Source organism: Balaenoptera physalus, assembly GCF_965194825.1.
Source record: "Balaenoptera physalus genome assembly, chromosome: 5".
NCBI lineage: Eukaryota > Metazoa > Chordata > Mammalia > Artiodactyla > Balaenopteridae > Balaenoptera > Balaenoptera physalus.
Window position 1 is genome coordinate 38,595,625 of NC_138884.1, and position 15,967 is coordinate 38,611,591.

General features: G+C 42.9%; 2 protein-coding genes across 13 annotated transcripts in view; one reads left to right on the forward strand and one right to left on the reverse strand.

The window, feature by feature from the left end:
• Positions 1 to 15,967, reverse strand: part of TIGD4 (tigger transposable element derived 4) — an 827,821-nt gene that overhangs the window by 442,861 nt on the left and 368,993 nt on the right. The gene's annotated exons all lie outside the window — the stretch shown is intronic.
• TRIM2 (tripartite motif containing 2) overlaps positions 1 to 15,967 on the forward strand; it is a 192,666-nt gene that overhangs the window by 9,504 nt on the left and 167,195 nt on the right. For 2 of the 12 annotated variants that reach the window (XM_082463505.1, XM_082463509.1), the window contains one exon: positions 66 to 270. The exons of 3 other annotated variants lie outside the window; for them this stretch is intronic. In XM_082463505.1, coding sequence (XP_082319631.1) covers positions 235 to 270 — 36 coding nt within the window. In that variant the 5' untranslated portion in view covers positions 66 to 234. Of the gene's footprint in view, positions 271 to 15,967 lie in introns of all 12 variants that reach the window. 7 more of the 12 variants (XR_014264149.1, XM_082463512.1, XM_082463516.1 and 4 more) reach the window with 6 other exon arrangements.

Below are 15,967 nucleotides of genomic sequence, written 5' to 3' on the forward strand. Positions count from 1 at the left end.
CCATCAAGTAGCAATTACCTTTCGACTGTCTTTCATCCCCTCCCTCCCCAAACATCTCAATCCAGAAACCTGAAGTACAGAGTAATTGATGCCTGAAGGCTCAAAAACCCACTCGAAGCTGCAAGCCACCCACCAAAACAACATGGAAAGATCTAGGAGCCTGAAACGGGAAGAGGCGGGAGTGTGAGGGGGTGTCTGTGCAAAGTGTTCCTTTTTCCTGTGACATTTATTCTAATGTCTCTGCTTCAGCTACAGACCCCACAGAAGAAGGTATGTTTTATTCATTTTTAACACAATGTCGTTAAAAGAAAAAAAAAACAATAGGATCTCTCTGGGATTTCCTCTATACGGCTTTTACTTGAGGAAATTCTTAAACAAAGCTTCTCAATTTTTAATAAGCATCTATCACAGATCAAATTCATACTACTTTCTAAAAAAGCCTTTACATGTCAAGAATAATTAAGAATTTGCTTTGAATAGTTAAAAGCAGTTTCTGTAATGGGAGGGAGCAGATTTGTTGAGTTATAAAATTCTGAATTCCATCTGCATGGGAGCTGGTTTTCAGTTTGTAATGCAGGGCAAGATATTCTTAGCATGTTCGGGGCTTATTCCACACAGGATGCTCCATGCTAGAACTAAATCTAAATAGAACTGAATAGATTTCTTTTCTTAGATATTTTTCCCAAACCATTTCCTCTTCATCAAGTCCCTTGGGTAAAGGCATTCACCGAAGTGCTGCCAGGTCTCTCTACGAGTACTTTAGTCTTCAATCTGCATTATTCAGCTGTTGAGCTGGAATCTGTCGATGGGTGGTCCGTGGGGACAGGAGGTCACCAGCAGACCAGAGGGAGGGAGTCACTCCTAGTGGAGACACTCAGACCTCCTGCTTGTCTCCCAGATGTATCTTCCAGGCCGTAGAGACCCAAGGCTCAGCTTTCTGAATTCTACACGTAAAAACTGCTGCAACACTTACATTCTTAACATGCAGGCTGTGTTTGGCATCCACAACTCAAAATCATTGGCCAGGCTTTAAAGTTTTTGGAACAAGTACCAAAGTGAAGTAAAAGAAAAAAAGTTAATTTAACCCCTTTAAAAAAAGCAACATTTAAATTGAGAAAAACAACAAGTCTAAATTCATATGGCTGGGGAAAGTTTGGTGGTTTGGGGATGTGAATACTTACCAAACACATCAACTCCATATACCACTAAAGCTTGTCTTCTTTGGAAATTGGAGAGAGTTTGGCTCTTCTTTGATTCAATATGCTCATGGGATGAACCATACTGAGATTCTAAATTGACAGAGGTTGACTTGCTTTTTGTATTTCAGGCATATTTAGCAGTTCTTGTTTAGCTTTCAGTCATAAAACCAGTAGAATTAAATCACCAAATAAAAACAGAACAAAACATTAAACCTGTTGACTTCGGCATAATATATTACCTGCAGATTTATTGCACCAGAGCTGATGGTGTCAGGGACTGTCAGTTATGTCTTCCGAGAGCCTGGGGTGCTGCATGCCTTCAGGTAGATTGAGGTGACTGCACGCTATCTATCTTTTATTTATGAAGATAACCCTGCGGACCCACTGGATGTGCTTTGCGGTTTTCTCCATCCTTCTTCCCACTCTATTAGTCATGAAATTTATTGGCCCAGGTGGCACGAATCTAGAAGAACCAGCTCACTTGACTCAAACCCATAATTTCTTCAGCAAGGCAGCTAACTAGGTCAGCTAACTTGCCACTGAGATGATAATAATGACTGAGTCTCACATTTGAGCAAATCTTTACCTTTTAAAAATCACTTTCACATAAATCGTTCCATCTTATCTTTACAATGACTCTGAGAAGTAACATTTTAGAGGTGAGGAAAGTAAGGCTCTGGGAAGTCCAGTGACTTTTCCAGGAAAGGAAGAGTTAGAAGTCACAGCTAGGATGTCCTTCTCGCTAACCCAAATGATGCTCAGTAATATTTGATCGGATGTTATGTGATAAAATAATACAAGAATTGTGGGAAGATCTGGATGAAAGGATGTTTTACTGAGAAAACAAATTGGAAACCACTTTTCCAAAGGTGTCTGGAAAAGTGGTTTCCAATGGGGACTTAAAACTTAACTCAAGACCCGAGACTATTACACAAGAAACCATTAAGGAACTATGTGAACGAGACACAATCAGGTGTCAGTTTATAGGATACAGACGATTAGTACATTGACAGTTCAGAGAAGGGAGAGAAAACAATAGTGACAGTGTAATGGAGGAAGAGGGACTGAAGTTAGAGCTTAAAGAATGTGCGAGGTTTAGATGGGAGAAAGAAGTGGGTAGGGTATAATAGGCTGTTGGGGACATCCCAAGCAAAGGCGGAGAGCCATTTCCAGATGTAGATTAGAGGGAGACACATCTGATTGGAGGAGGGACTGACCAGAAGGTCTAAGTAGGGAAGTCGTGGGATTAAGGTTGAATGGGGAAGATGGGGCCAGATCAAAGACCTTTAGGGCCAAATGGAGAAACATGGACTGGTGTTTTGGTCCATAACATGTGCGGGCAGAGTTGGCTCCTTTTGAGGGCTGGGAGGAAGTTGTTCTATGCCTCTCTCCTAGCTTCCTGTGGCCTCAGGCATTCCTTGGCTTGTAGATGGTCTTTTCCCTGTTTCTTCATGTCGTCTTCCTTCTCTGTGTCCAAATTTCCTTTTTTTTTATAAGGACACCAGTCATATTGCATTAGGGTTCACCCTAATGACCTCATTTTCACTTGATCACCTCTGTGAAGACCTATTTCCAACTAAGATCTTTCTGAGGCACTGGGGGACTTCAACACATCTTTTTTTTTCCGGGGTGGGGGGGACACAATTCAGCCCATGCATGACAGGAGGTTTTAAAGAGTCCTGAGCTGCAGAGTAAGGGGGGAAAGGTTGTTTCAGTAAAGATAGACAAACAACAGAATACAGAGTACACTGGAGGAAAGGGAGGGAGCTGTAGGCTGGGAGCAGAGGATGGAGAAAAAAATAGGTGAAACCTACAGACATTTCAAAGGAGTAGTTGAAAAGATTTCACGAGTAGAAATGATAATCAGTCTAGAACATGGCAGTTCACAAGAGCATTTCCGCTGTGCTACCTGCTTTGATCTTGATGACTGTCTGGAATCCCAGGGTTTCTGGCCTGGGAGAAAGACCGACGGTGAAGTCATCCACACCAGTGAGGGCAGCTGGCAAAGGCAGCTGCACGTGCTGAATTTGAGGCGGTGACAGAGTGGAGATGGCCACTGGGTCACTGGGAACCCGAGCCAGCTGTCCTCTCTGTAGACATAGATTTGGGAGTCAGATGCACTCAAGCTGTCCTCTAATCCACAAGAGTGGGCGAGATCTCTGAGGGAGAGGATACAGAAGGAGAAGGCAGTGGGCTTGGAATTTTGGCAAATTTCCAGAGTCAGAGGATTGCTAGGAAGTCAAAGCAGCAGCGTTTAAAGAGGTAGAGGAGGGATAGCGAAGTTCTGAATTAAAAGAGAGTTTCTAGTAGCAGTTTCAGGAGCTATAGAGGGTGGGAAGGGAATAGGAGAACTGGGGGGCGGAAGCAGTGGGGGTGGTGACCTGGGGGAAGACTTGGGTTTTAGCTCAAATGAAGACCACGGGGAGAGCAAGTGGGGGGAAAGAGGACGTAACCACAGGGTGGCAGGATTCAGAAAGGGGGCGGTTATTCTGAAGTCATGTTTTTTTAAAGATACAGTTTACAAATTGTAAAATTCACCCTTTCTGGTGTTCAGTTCTGTGAGTTTTGACAGTGCACACAGTTGTGTAACCACCACCACTACCAACATGGAGAGCAGTTGCAGCTCCCCCAATATTCCTGCGTGCTGAGGGGCTTTTGGAGAGGAAACTAGCATGTATTTGAAGTCAGAAGGGAGGGAAGTTATGTTACAGGAGAAAATGGTGGCGCTAAAGAGGAAGGAAGGGTTAACTGAGGGAGTGAGACCCTGGAGGCCACTCAGAACAGGTTAATTCCAGTGAAAAGGAACATCTCCCCTCTTCCTATGAGGCAGCAGGGAGAGTGCATACATTCAGGGTCTATGATATATTTTGGCGGTGGATTCCTAAAGTCCTGCCAGCAAAATCATTTCCTGCTGAGCAAGATGTTGACTGCCATATTCCATAACTTCCTCCTTGGAGGTATTGTTTCCTATTGCAATTACTGTCTGTAGGAATTTGGTTTGCTTTGGGCTGTGTGCCCACATTCTGCTGCCACGGAATACTGTAGCAATGTTAGAACTAACAACTTCAATATTCTCCGAAGTGCATCTGCATCTTTTCCTGAACCATACAGTGTAAACACTTGGCAGCAAAAAAGGCTTCCATCCCCATAAATGTGTGTGACAGCCAGTGAACGACTCACTGCCGAAGGGCTAGCTTCCACAGACAGGTCCTCACAGTGAAATTTGGCAAAAGAGATTCACTTCTCATCATGTTATACTTTTGGCTTAAATCACCCTGCAGTGAAGTTCCCTCCTGGGGTCTATGATGTCGCTGACATCTCTCCTCACCTTTGAGGTCCCACCGCTGTCACCCAGTTCAGGCGAGGGAGGTAGGAGGAGTTGAACAGCCGTTCTCAAACTGTGGGTTTCAAGAGCAGGTTGTGAATCAAGTTGTGGGTTGCCAGCAGCCTATTTAAAAAATGAAATAGAATAGAAGGCAGCAGGGGGCTAAGTGTGGTCTCAGGCAACTTTGGTTTTAGTGAAATACACATTTCTGGACTGGACGGCAATGTAAAACGTGTTTCTATCGTGGATCGCATTCACAAATGTGTGAGAAATTGAGGTGTGGTGTATGGGTCCTTTACTAATAGTGTGGCCCTTGGCAGGTCATTTAATGTCCTCGTGGCTTAGTTGGAGCCATAGTCTGTAAAATGAGGGTAATAACAATATCTATTTCATATGGTTCTTGAAAGGATTACAGAGAAAATACATGGAAAGCATTATGGTTAATAGTCCGTGGTTAATAGTACCTGGTTAATAGTCCATGCTTATTATGATGATTTCTTTCCCTGCCCAGATCTATAGACCAAACCTTTGTTTCCTACCCAGACCTTTCTTCTGAGACTAGAACTGTGAACCCAACAGTCTAAACTTGAACTCAACTCATCAGCACCTTCTCTCTCCGATCCACCCCCTCCCACCGACCCATCCCCCCTCCCAAGCACACAGACCCCTCTGCTCTGGAGTCCACTTTTCTATGAGAGCTGCCATCACTCCCCTCTCACTTAGGCTGTCTGAGCATCATCTTACTAATTCTTCTAGGAAGAGCATTCTGAGCGTGGTCACCATCAAGACTCGCTGGATTAGTGAGATTCTGCCAGCAGTCTTTCCCCACTCACCACACCTCAGCGCGCATGTGTCTGTCCCCTCCAGCCTTTCATGTATGAAAGTCTTCAATGGCTCTCACGGGTTCCAAGTTAAAGTTCACACCCTTCAGCCTACAAAGCGAGGTCCACCATGGCCTGGCCTCTGACTGTCTCTCCACCCGCATCTCTCCCACCCCAGCCTTGTGCCTCGCTCTCTGATCATTCCAACTTGCTTGGTGGCCCACACATGCATGCCTTGAGGTTTCCTCTGCCTGGAATGCTTGCTCCATCTTTCTGTTGTATAGCTCTTACTTGTCTTTTCAGGGCTCAAGGTTGATTTTCGAGTGAGAAAGACTTAGGTTTGAATCCCCTAATCAATAGTTAATAGCTGTGTGATTCTTTTCTTTTTTTTAAGTACTAAAAAGAATTTTTATTTTTATTTTAGTCCTGGTTGCTTTATGGTTTTTTTTTAATTTCTATTTTATATTGGAGTATAATTGAGTTACAATGTTGTGTTAGTTTCAGGTGTACAGCAAAGTGATTCAGTTATACATACACATATATCTATTCCTTTTCAGATTCTTTTCCCGTATAGGCCATTACAGAGCGTTGAGTAGAGTTCCCTGTGCTATACAGTAGGTCCTTGTTGATTATCTGTTTTACATATAGTAGTGTGTATATGTTAATCCCAATAGCTGTGTGATTCTGAGAAGCAAATTTCTGAGGCATTTGAAGTCAGTTTGTGCATCTGTAAAATGGGAATAGCAATGTCTACCTCATAGAGTTGTGAGGATTAAATCAACAGTGTAAAGAACAGTGCCTGGCACATACTAAGTACTTAATGAATAAATGGCTGTGATTGTAGTTTATTTAATATAATTATTTTTAATAAATAATAAAAGATTCAGTTCACATCCTTCTGGACCAGAGCCTCTTGCAGACTGGAATGTGTCAGGTTGTCCAAGATCAGTGTTTTTGTACCAGCTGTTCCTTCTGACCAGTTACCCTTCCCACTCTTCTTCCCTTGACCAACCCCTACCTAACCCTTAAGATTCAACCCAAGGGTCACCTTCCAGGGCACCCTGTGCTCAGCTCCATCAGAGTTCTTGCCTCCTGAACTGTGATGCCTTTTTTCTCCCTGGATTCTAAGTCCTGAGGGCTCTGTGCCTTGTTCACTGCCGTATCCCAGTCTCCCTCAGTGCGTGCAGATGCCCGAAAATATATTACATGATCAATAAATGTATCCTCGATGAATGAATGGATGGATGAGCAAACTGCTGTAATTACTTCCTGACTGGTGTTCCTGCCTTCTCTCTTTCAGGAAATTCATTCTGTTAATTGCAACCAGATTAGTTCTCTTAGAGTTCTGTCATTCCCTTGTGCTTCTCAAACTGCTCTGGTCACTGCACTCTGGCAGTTAACACTGGCAGTTAGGACTACCCACAAGATGGCTTCTATTTAGTGTTCCAGACTTTTCTATTTTTCTCTACCTTAACCATGGAAAACCAGGCTGTTTTCCCTCCCTGTGGAGTGGGCCCCACAAACCCTGTGAAGCCCTCTTCAATGCTACTATATGACAATTCCAGAACCTTTCTGATCCATTTTTTAATAAACAAAAGTAACTTTCCTCCATCCTCCTCTGCACCCTCTGCAATCTGCTACGGTCTTCTCTCCTGGAGAAGATTGTTCTCTATCCAGCAACTTATGTACATATTTGGTTTTTTTTTTTTTTTTTAATTTTATTTATTTATTTATTTATTTATTTATTATTTTTTGGCTGTGTTGGGTCTTCGTTTCTGTGCGAGGGCTTTCTCTAGTTGCGGCAAGCGGGGGCCACTCTTCATCGTGGTGCGCGGGCCTCTCACCATCGCGGCCTCTCATTGCGGAGCACAGGCTCCAGACGCGCAGACTCAGTAGTTGTGGCTCACGGGCCTAGTTGCTCCGCGGCATGTGGGCTCTTCCCAGACCGGGGCTCGAACCCGTGTCCCCTGCATTGGCAGGCAGATTCTCAACCACTGCGCCACCAGGGAAGCCCCATATTTGGTTTTGACGGCAAGTGTTTTGAGTCCTAGAATTGTGTCTTAAACTTCTATGTGAACTTTCCAGCGTCTGGAACATCATGTTACTTGTCGTTTCTCGTAAGTAAGGAAACAAACAGAACTGAAAATCAGCCAGATCTGGCTCTCCTTTCTGCTTGCTGCTTTAACTTTGGGGGGTTGGGGTAGGAGAGATTAGAGTTTAACCCTTGCCCTTTGATTCTTAAATATAATTCATTTAACTGTACATTGGCACCATGTTATAACCACATTGTACCAGGTATCAATAAGCATGTTTGATGAATTAATGACTAATTAGTGGTTTGGTTTCTTTTAGAATTAATATACCTTCAAGTCCAGTGTTTATGGTTCTTAGTGACTTAGGAGTGTACATACTAATAAAACAAAGAGTCAAATGAAATGTAAAGATGTAAATACACATACACATTGGTGGGTGGTAGTTGTATATGCATATATATATGTATATACTCTACATTATCAAGCAAAAAACTGGAGGATCAGAACAGTCTATGAATGGGCTTACAAACATTGAAACCTAATTTTATTTCTTTTTTCAAAGACGAGAAGGTCCATTGGTAGTTTGTTCTCCAACTCAATCCCTCTGTGGTCTGCAGCTTCCCTGGTCATGCAAAGCTTGAGGTGTGTGATGGGCCATCTGCCATGGTGGTGCGGGGGGCCGTGGAATGACCTTCAGAGCTGGTCCTGGGTCCAGACAGTGTAAAGCTCAGTTTCTTTACACATGAAACTGAACTTCCTTCCTCTAAGCAAAAGGGCCAGGCAGTTGGACCTTCTGACCTTTATTTGTGCTTCTGCCCCTCTTTCCATCTAACCCCTGAGTAACTGTGAGCCTTAAGGTGGTGGTGGCTGTAGCTTTTGCGTGTCTGAGTCCGAATAGTACTCAGGAACAAGTTGACAAACCAAATTAACACAACAGTTTTTAGGGAAAGTTTGCCAGTTCTCAGTTGTGTATGTGTTTTGACGGCTCCTAACTTCCAAAATTATTAAGGCATGCTATGTGGCATAACACGTTTCACAATTTACACCCAAGCAGATTTCCTGGAGGTAAAGGTAATGAGTTCGCTGTTGTGAAATATCACATCTGCCCTTACTGACAGGAGAGACATGTGGAGTATATTGGTGATAACCAAAACATGACTTCTGTGCGCTTTTGATGTTAGTCCTAGGAAACCACAAAATCAGGACAATAAACGGTCATTTATCTGGGCACCTGAACACCAGAAGTATCCAAACAGTGGCATTATTTTTAAAGAATTTTTTCATCCAGTTTTTAAAATCATGCAGTGTGATAATTGAAGAACATCTGCGCTGAGGAACAATGTGAGTGGGGATGCTGTGATCCACCAGCTTCAGAGGACTAGTGGGTGGTGTTGCAACAACACAATCCACTGAATGCAGGGTAAACTGGACCGCTCCACTAACATCAAGGCGGTCTTACTGTCAATGCCAAGTTGGGTGGTTCTTGGTCATTTACATGTTTTGGTAGGTCCAGACTATGCTAAATGTTAACTTTCAGTCATTCATATAACACATGGTATTTGTTAAAGCACCATTTAAAAAATTTTATTGAAGTATAGTTGACTTACAATATTGTGTTAACTTCTGCTGTACAGCAAAGTGATTCAGTTATACATATATATACATTCTTGTTCATATTCTTTTCCATTATGGTTTATCACAGGATATTGAATATAGTTAGTTCCCTGTGCTATGTACTAGGACCTTGTCATTTATCCATCCTGTATATAATAGTTTGTATCTGCTAATCCCGAATTCCCAATCTTTCCCTCTCCCACCCCACCCCTTCACAACCACAAGTCTGTTCTCTATATCTATGACTCTGTTTCTGTTTCATAGATATGCTATTTGTGTTGTATTTTAGATTTCACATATAAGTGATATCATATAGTATGTCTTTCTCTTTCTGACGTACTTCACTTAGTATGATAATCTCTAGGTTCATCCATGTTGCTGCAGACGGCATTATTTCATTCTTTTTAATGGCTGAGTAATATTACATTATGTATATATACCATATCTTCTTTATCCATTTATCTGTCAATGGACATTTAGGTTGTTTCCGTGTCTTGGCTATTGTAAATAGTGCTGCAATGAACGTAGGGGTGCATGTATATTTTCGAATTATAGTTTTGTCTAGATACATGCCTAGGAGTGGGATTGTAAAGCCCCATTTTCAATCACTGCTCTTTTAGAGTTAAGATAACTAAGCTCCAGAAATATTATTAATCCAAAATAGATTAGGTAGGTCCCTAGACATTTTGAATAAATACTCTTCTCCTATTTCTAATAAGATGGTTCTTTGGTCTCCATTTTATTCAAACCAATGATTCCTATCTTACAAATTTGTCTTGAGAATAAAATGGGGTATTTAACATAGAACCTGGTACATAGTAGGTGCTAAATAAATGTGAGTTTCCTTGCCATTCACATACCATGAACCAAAATGTGTGTAAGGGAAAAGTAATATTCATAGAATAAGTGACTGTTATTTACTGAGCACTTACTTACATCTAGACCCTGCTATATCCAGGGATAAGAAGACAGGTAAGGCCCAGGCCCAGAGCTCACTCTCTAGTAGGAGAGGCAGACGTTTAAACCAATAATTGCTGCAGAGAGTGATAAGTACTGCAATAGTAGTATATACAAGGAGGGATGAATACCTTGCCTGAGTGAAAGGGCTACTGGGACAGTTTTCAGAATAGAGGTGATGTATCAACTGAATCTCTAGCAAGAGAAGAAAAGGATTGGATTCCAGGCAGAGGGAAAGCATGTATAAAAGCACAAAGGTTTAAAAGACACGGGGAGAGGTATAACTCAGGACTCTCTGGAGGCCTAGAATGAGTGCAGTTAAAATCCTTCATAGAAAACTTGTTGGAGGGCAAGCCTGGAGCCAATAAGTGCAGCAATTCCAGCCCCAATTACGTGCATTGCAGCGGCTGGGCTTAAGTGTCCCACGGTTGGTCGTGGGATCTTAGTGTGTCCAGTGACCTGGAGTGGTTTCAGTGCTCTAGTCACCTCAGGGGGGGACCAGGATATGAGGTCACAGAGGCCAAAGAGGTCCAGACCCTCTTGTACAAAAACCTAAAGGCTCCTGTAATGGACTGAATGTTTGATTGCCCCAAAGTTCAGATGTTGAAGCTGTGACCTTCCAATATGATGGTATTCATTTGTAGATGGGGCCTTTGGGAGGTAATTAGGGTAGATGAGGTCATGAAGGTGGGGTCCTCATAGTGGGATTAGTGCTCAATCTCCCAGTTAGAAAATAACTGTGGCTTTTTTTTTTTTTTTTAATATTTATTTTGGCTGCACCAGGTCTTAGTTGTGGGATCTTTTAGTTGTGGTGTGCAGACTCCTTACTTGCAATATGCATGTGGGATCGAGTTCCCCGACCAGGGATCGAACCCAAGCCCCCTGCATTGGGAGTGCGGAGTCTTACCCAGTGGACCACCAGGGAAGTCTCAGAAAGTAACTCTGGCTTTGATTGAATTGTTCTGGAGATTTTTATCGTATAGGCAGCTCTCTTTTTCTTTTGCCTTTCTGTTTTCTTATTCTCTTTCTAGTCCCTTGTGATCTAGAGAAGAAGTTATCTCCTTATTTGTAATCGTCAAAGAATCACCATCATACTGCTTTGACTTCCCCTTCTGTGCAGAAGTGCTGCCTGGTAAAGCAGTAACATCATTGTTGAGTGAAAGTGGAGGGCAGGAAGGGATAAATGCATGTCACGAATCAGTGGCCTGCTCCTGGTCCTCTCTCCTTTTCCCTTCTCTCCACTTTCCTCTTTTCTCTTCAACAAATAACATGACTGTTAATCAGGTAATATCTCCCTTGTTCATCTTTGGCTTAATCAGAAGCAGAATTTTAGAGAAGCATAAGATGCCCGTGCATGAGAGCATCTGAACTTCCTGCAGTGACAGATAGGATCACTAAAAAAAGCTGACTATCACATCCATAATTCCTTATTTGACTTAAATGTAAAAGATTATTACTGCCAAACTGTGCATAAGGATTGAGAGGCTATTTTTGGAAAAGTTTCCCTTTAATAAGATGGCAGATACTTAAGGCCAAGCAATAAAAATAACGAGACACATCTTATTTGGTAGTGTTTTCTTTCCAATATGGTTTTAGGCTCCCTATTTGAAGGAAGAGGTTTTACATTGTAGTTTGAACTACTCTTTCAAAACGATGTATTTGCATAAGCAGTAATTTTCTCTTACTTAAAAAAAAAAGAATATCAAATAACTTTTAATAGGCTACCTTCACCCACTGTGAAAGGACTTAGTCTGGGAGTAAAAGGTATCCTTTTCTCTGTTGCTTCTAGGACTCTACATATTGTGAGGGCTCACTAATTCAGAATACATGAAAAAGCAAGGGTGAGTTACAGAATATCGAAAAACCTGTTTATTTTTCTGACTTCCAAGATTTACACTTATCCAGCACCCATGTAAGTGTGTTATAAAGCATACGTTTACCGGATGAAAACATTTTCAGTAAGTGGTATGAACACCTTTTCCTGGAATGTAACTCTTAAGCAGGTTACACTGTCCTGATCGTCTTGCTTACACCATTTTCCTAGCAGATTCCTTCTACAAATAAAGCTCAAAGTTATCTTTAGTGGAGGTTCAATCATAACAAGTATTTCTGGAGGTGTTTTACAGGAGCACCTGGCCAGTGAGACTGTGTTCTCCTAGGCGCTCTGGTCCAGCCCCAGGAACATGCAGGCAGGCCGACTCTTGGTGGGTCTGCCTCGTGCGCTATTGGAAGCCACGTGCCAGGACTGCACGTGCACTTGCGGCATCCTTGGGGTAGGACCCTGTCCCCATGGGGTTTACAGGTTGGTGGGGAAGACAGCTCTAACCAAGCGTGCCAAAAGATATGTCATTACAAGCGGTCACAGTTGTCATACAGGATTCCAACAGGGTAAAGTGCTAAAAAGCAAAGGGGCGGACACCCACTTACAGTGAGAGGGTCAGGGGAGGCCTCAGGGAGGAGGCATCATTTGGGCAGAGAGTCAGCCTTGCACCTGGGGTGGGGGGCTGGGAGCAGTGGGACGGTAGGCACAGAGAGTCCTCCCTCGTGAAGACACAGTCATTTTGCCACTTCCTAACGAGAGGCAGCCTCTTTCTCTGGACTTGAGATCTCAGTGGACTTGAGGTAATGGGTTGACTGGTCTTTTTTTTTTTTTTTTTTTTTGGCTACACCACGCGGCTTGCAGAATCTTAGTTCCCCAACCAGGGATCGAACCTGGGCAGCGGAAGCACGGAGCCCTAATGACTGGATGGCCAGGGAATTCCCGGTTGACTGGTTCTTGAAAAGCCAGAAATAGTGGAGGGAAGAGCAGGAGCCTGAGGGCACAGGAAGGCTGGAGAAAGGTCCCGGAATGTTGCTAGGAGAGCCCTGACTGTTAGAATAAAAAGAAAAATAGAAATAAAACCTGTTTTTATCATGAATCAGCTTTATGGGCAAGTCTAAATTAAGACTGGGTTCTTCTATTTCCATTTCTGGGGACAAACAAACATGTGTTAATAGCTTTTTAAAAATAGAATGGAAATTCTACCAGGGCCCATCAGGGAACAGAAAAGAGAAGGGCCAGAACACACTGGCCATCTGATGTCAACAGCACGCTCTTTTGAGTAAACCTGTGTGCTTTTATCACTTTACCCTACTCTCAAATTTGACTAGCTGAAAAGGCTTCATGTGCAGTCTATACAACAGCTAATGATTTAACTTCCACTCTTCTGTGTTTATTTTAGTGTCAGATTTTTATTGTCAAGGTCATTCTGAAGATATGCAGCTTTTTAACTGTGCAAAGTTGGTAAATATCCTCTATTATGTCTTGTATCTTTTCTTTTTTTTCCTTTCTATTCCCGGGAGCCTGCCTTCTCTATGAATCCCGCTCTAACAGGATGTCATGGTTTATTTTTTCCCTGCCCTTTGCTGAGTGGATGGCCGGCATTTTAACCTTTTAGTACTCTCATCGTTTGTGGCAGGTTCCTGTTTCTCTGCTATCTTGGGAACTCCTGCTGTTTGACTGCAAGGTTTGCATATTCATAAACTCTGAACCTTTAACTCTTTAAGCAGACCAGCTGTAGTATGAGAGCTGTTTGTTATTCCTCAATACAGTTTTCTGTTTTCACTTGGCAAGACGTACACCTGTGCTTGTATTTCCAGTTGTTTCTGTTGGGGAACAGTCTCCAGAGAACTAATGGAATCATAATGAAACCCAGGCAGCCTGCAAAGACAGCTCCCCAGGTCTGCCTGTGTACAGAGGGCAGGGGCCAAATGGAGAGAGGAGTGCACTCAGGGTCAGGCTTTGCCACTAGCTAGTTGTACGGCACCAGGGGAGTTACGTCACCTCACCAGGCCTGTTTCATTGTCTATACACTGGTGATCTGGACTAGATATGGCCACAGAGGCCACAAGACCTCTAGGTATTCTGAAGAGATGCGTCAGGCCCAGCAAAGTGAGAGGCAAGCAGGTTGGCAGGGCCCCCAGGATCAGAACCAGGTCTTTATAGAGAAAGTATTTTGCGGCTCTAAAACCATGGGACTGTATCATCTCTCTGTCCTTTCCAACTTTAAACACTACTGAGTCTTTGAAAGGATGAGAGTCTTGTGCCTTCCTGCTTCCAGTCACCGGTGGGGAGGCTCTGCTGGGGCAAGGTGGGATGTGGATCAGGATTCAGGCCAGGAGCTGGGCTGGTGAACTGGGCCCCCAGTGGGACTAGAAAGTGATGGAGTTTATGCCCTTGATCCATATGACAAGGTCTGAGACTGAAGATCCGTATGACAGAGGGGTGGCTTGTATCCCTTTAGAGAGTGCCAGTGCCACGCCACGTGGTAGGGGAAAGATAAAAGAAAATGCCAGGTTCTTTGACCTCGGACTTGTGCTTCTGGATGGGCAGGGAGGGAGGATTGGGTGCTCCCTCCCTGCCGAGGTAAATCCTGGCCAAGGTTCCTTCCTAGATCCCAGCTCCTCACTTTTTCCTTTCTAAAGAAGCCTTGCTTTCTTTCCACATTAGGTAGCAGTTAAAACAGAGAGGCAGTTCAGCAGGGAGCCAGCAGGTTATTGATGACTTGAACTATATATACGTCTGTGACTGAGCTGTGCTTCTCCTGGGGAGAGTCCCCGCCAAGCTAGAGGACATTATTGTGACGTCCGACCTTGAGGGCCACTCAACAGTTCAGTCAGGCAGGATTAGCAGGTTCTTCATCCAATAATGAGAGCAGGACATGGATAACACAGTTTTGTTTTGTTTAAATTTATTTTGTATTGAAGTATAGTTGATTTACAATGTTGTGTTAGTTTCAGGTGTACAGCAAAGTGATTCAGTTATACATACATATATATCTATTTATTTTTCAGATTCTTTTCCCTTACAGGTTATTACAAAATATCGAGTATAGTTCCCTGTGCTATACAGTAGGTCCTTGTTGGTTCTATTTTATATACATAGTAGTGTGTATAGTTTTTAAAAGATGTACAAGAACAGATTTGTTTCTTGGAATGGCTTTATGAGGAAGTCTTTGCATTTCCTCTGGGTCAAGGGAAACAAGTTTAATTATTAATTGCAGTGTATCTAGAATATGGCCTTTTTATAGCATTAGAGAAAGAATGTCTGGCCTGAGAGGAATTTGATATGAACTAGAGAATGAAAACCTTCCTAGATTGCAGTGGAAAGTAAAGCACAAAGTCCTATTTCCATCTGCAGATACTGAGGAAGTTTGGGAGGAGGCAAGGAAAGGCAGGAATTAGAAATTATGTGGCATTACTTGGGGTCCCTAACTGTTGTATAAACAATCATCTGCAATTTGATTTCCACGGGGGGGTGGGACTTGGCCTGTTTTCTTGCAGATCTCTCCTGCCCACCCTCATTTTCCCCAGCCTTCTTCACTCACCATGCATTCTGTTTTCTCTCACCCCCTTTGTATAAAACTTAGGGGTGTTGGGACCCTCTGTGACGTTTCCTACAGCTGGGTGTCTCTGTACACAGCCCTGAGAAGTGAAGTACACACATTGCTAATTCTTGCACTTGTGGAAACAGCTTGCCTTTGTCTAGAAAACACAGGGCGATTGTACATCTAAGGAACGGATTTTCTTTTCTATTTCTTATCTTGGACACATGTAAATTGTAGGTATTGTTTTTCTTTTATGAGATTTTTGCTGTCCTTGGGTTGGTCTGTACCCTTGTTAAAGTTAGTCAGGCTTGAAGTAGACACTGAATTAGGGTATTATGGACCCACCAACTGGATTTCCCTTTGAGGCAAAATCCATGAAAGGAAGTGCCAGCCCTTTCATTAGGCTTGATCAGGGGTAGGCAAACTATAGCCTGTGGGCCAAATGCAGCCCACTGCCTGTTTTTGTGTAGCCTGTGAGTTAAGATTGGTTTTTACATTTTTAAGTGCGTGGGGAAAAAGTCAAAAGAAAAATAATTTTCTGTGCATATGAAATTTATATAAAATTTCACAATCAGTGTTTATAAATGGACTTTAATTGGTGCACAGCTACACTTCTTAACATATTGTCTATGGCTGCTTTCACTCTATGACA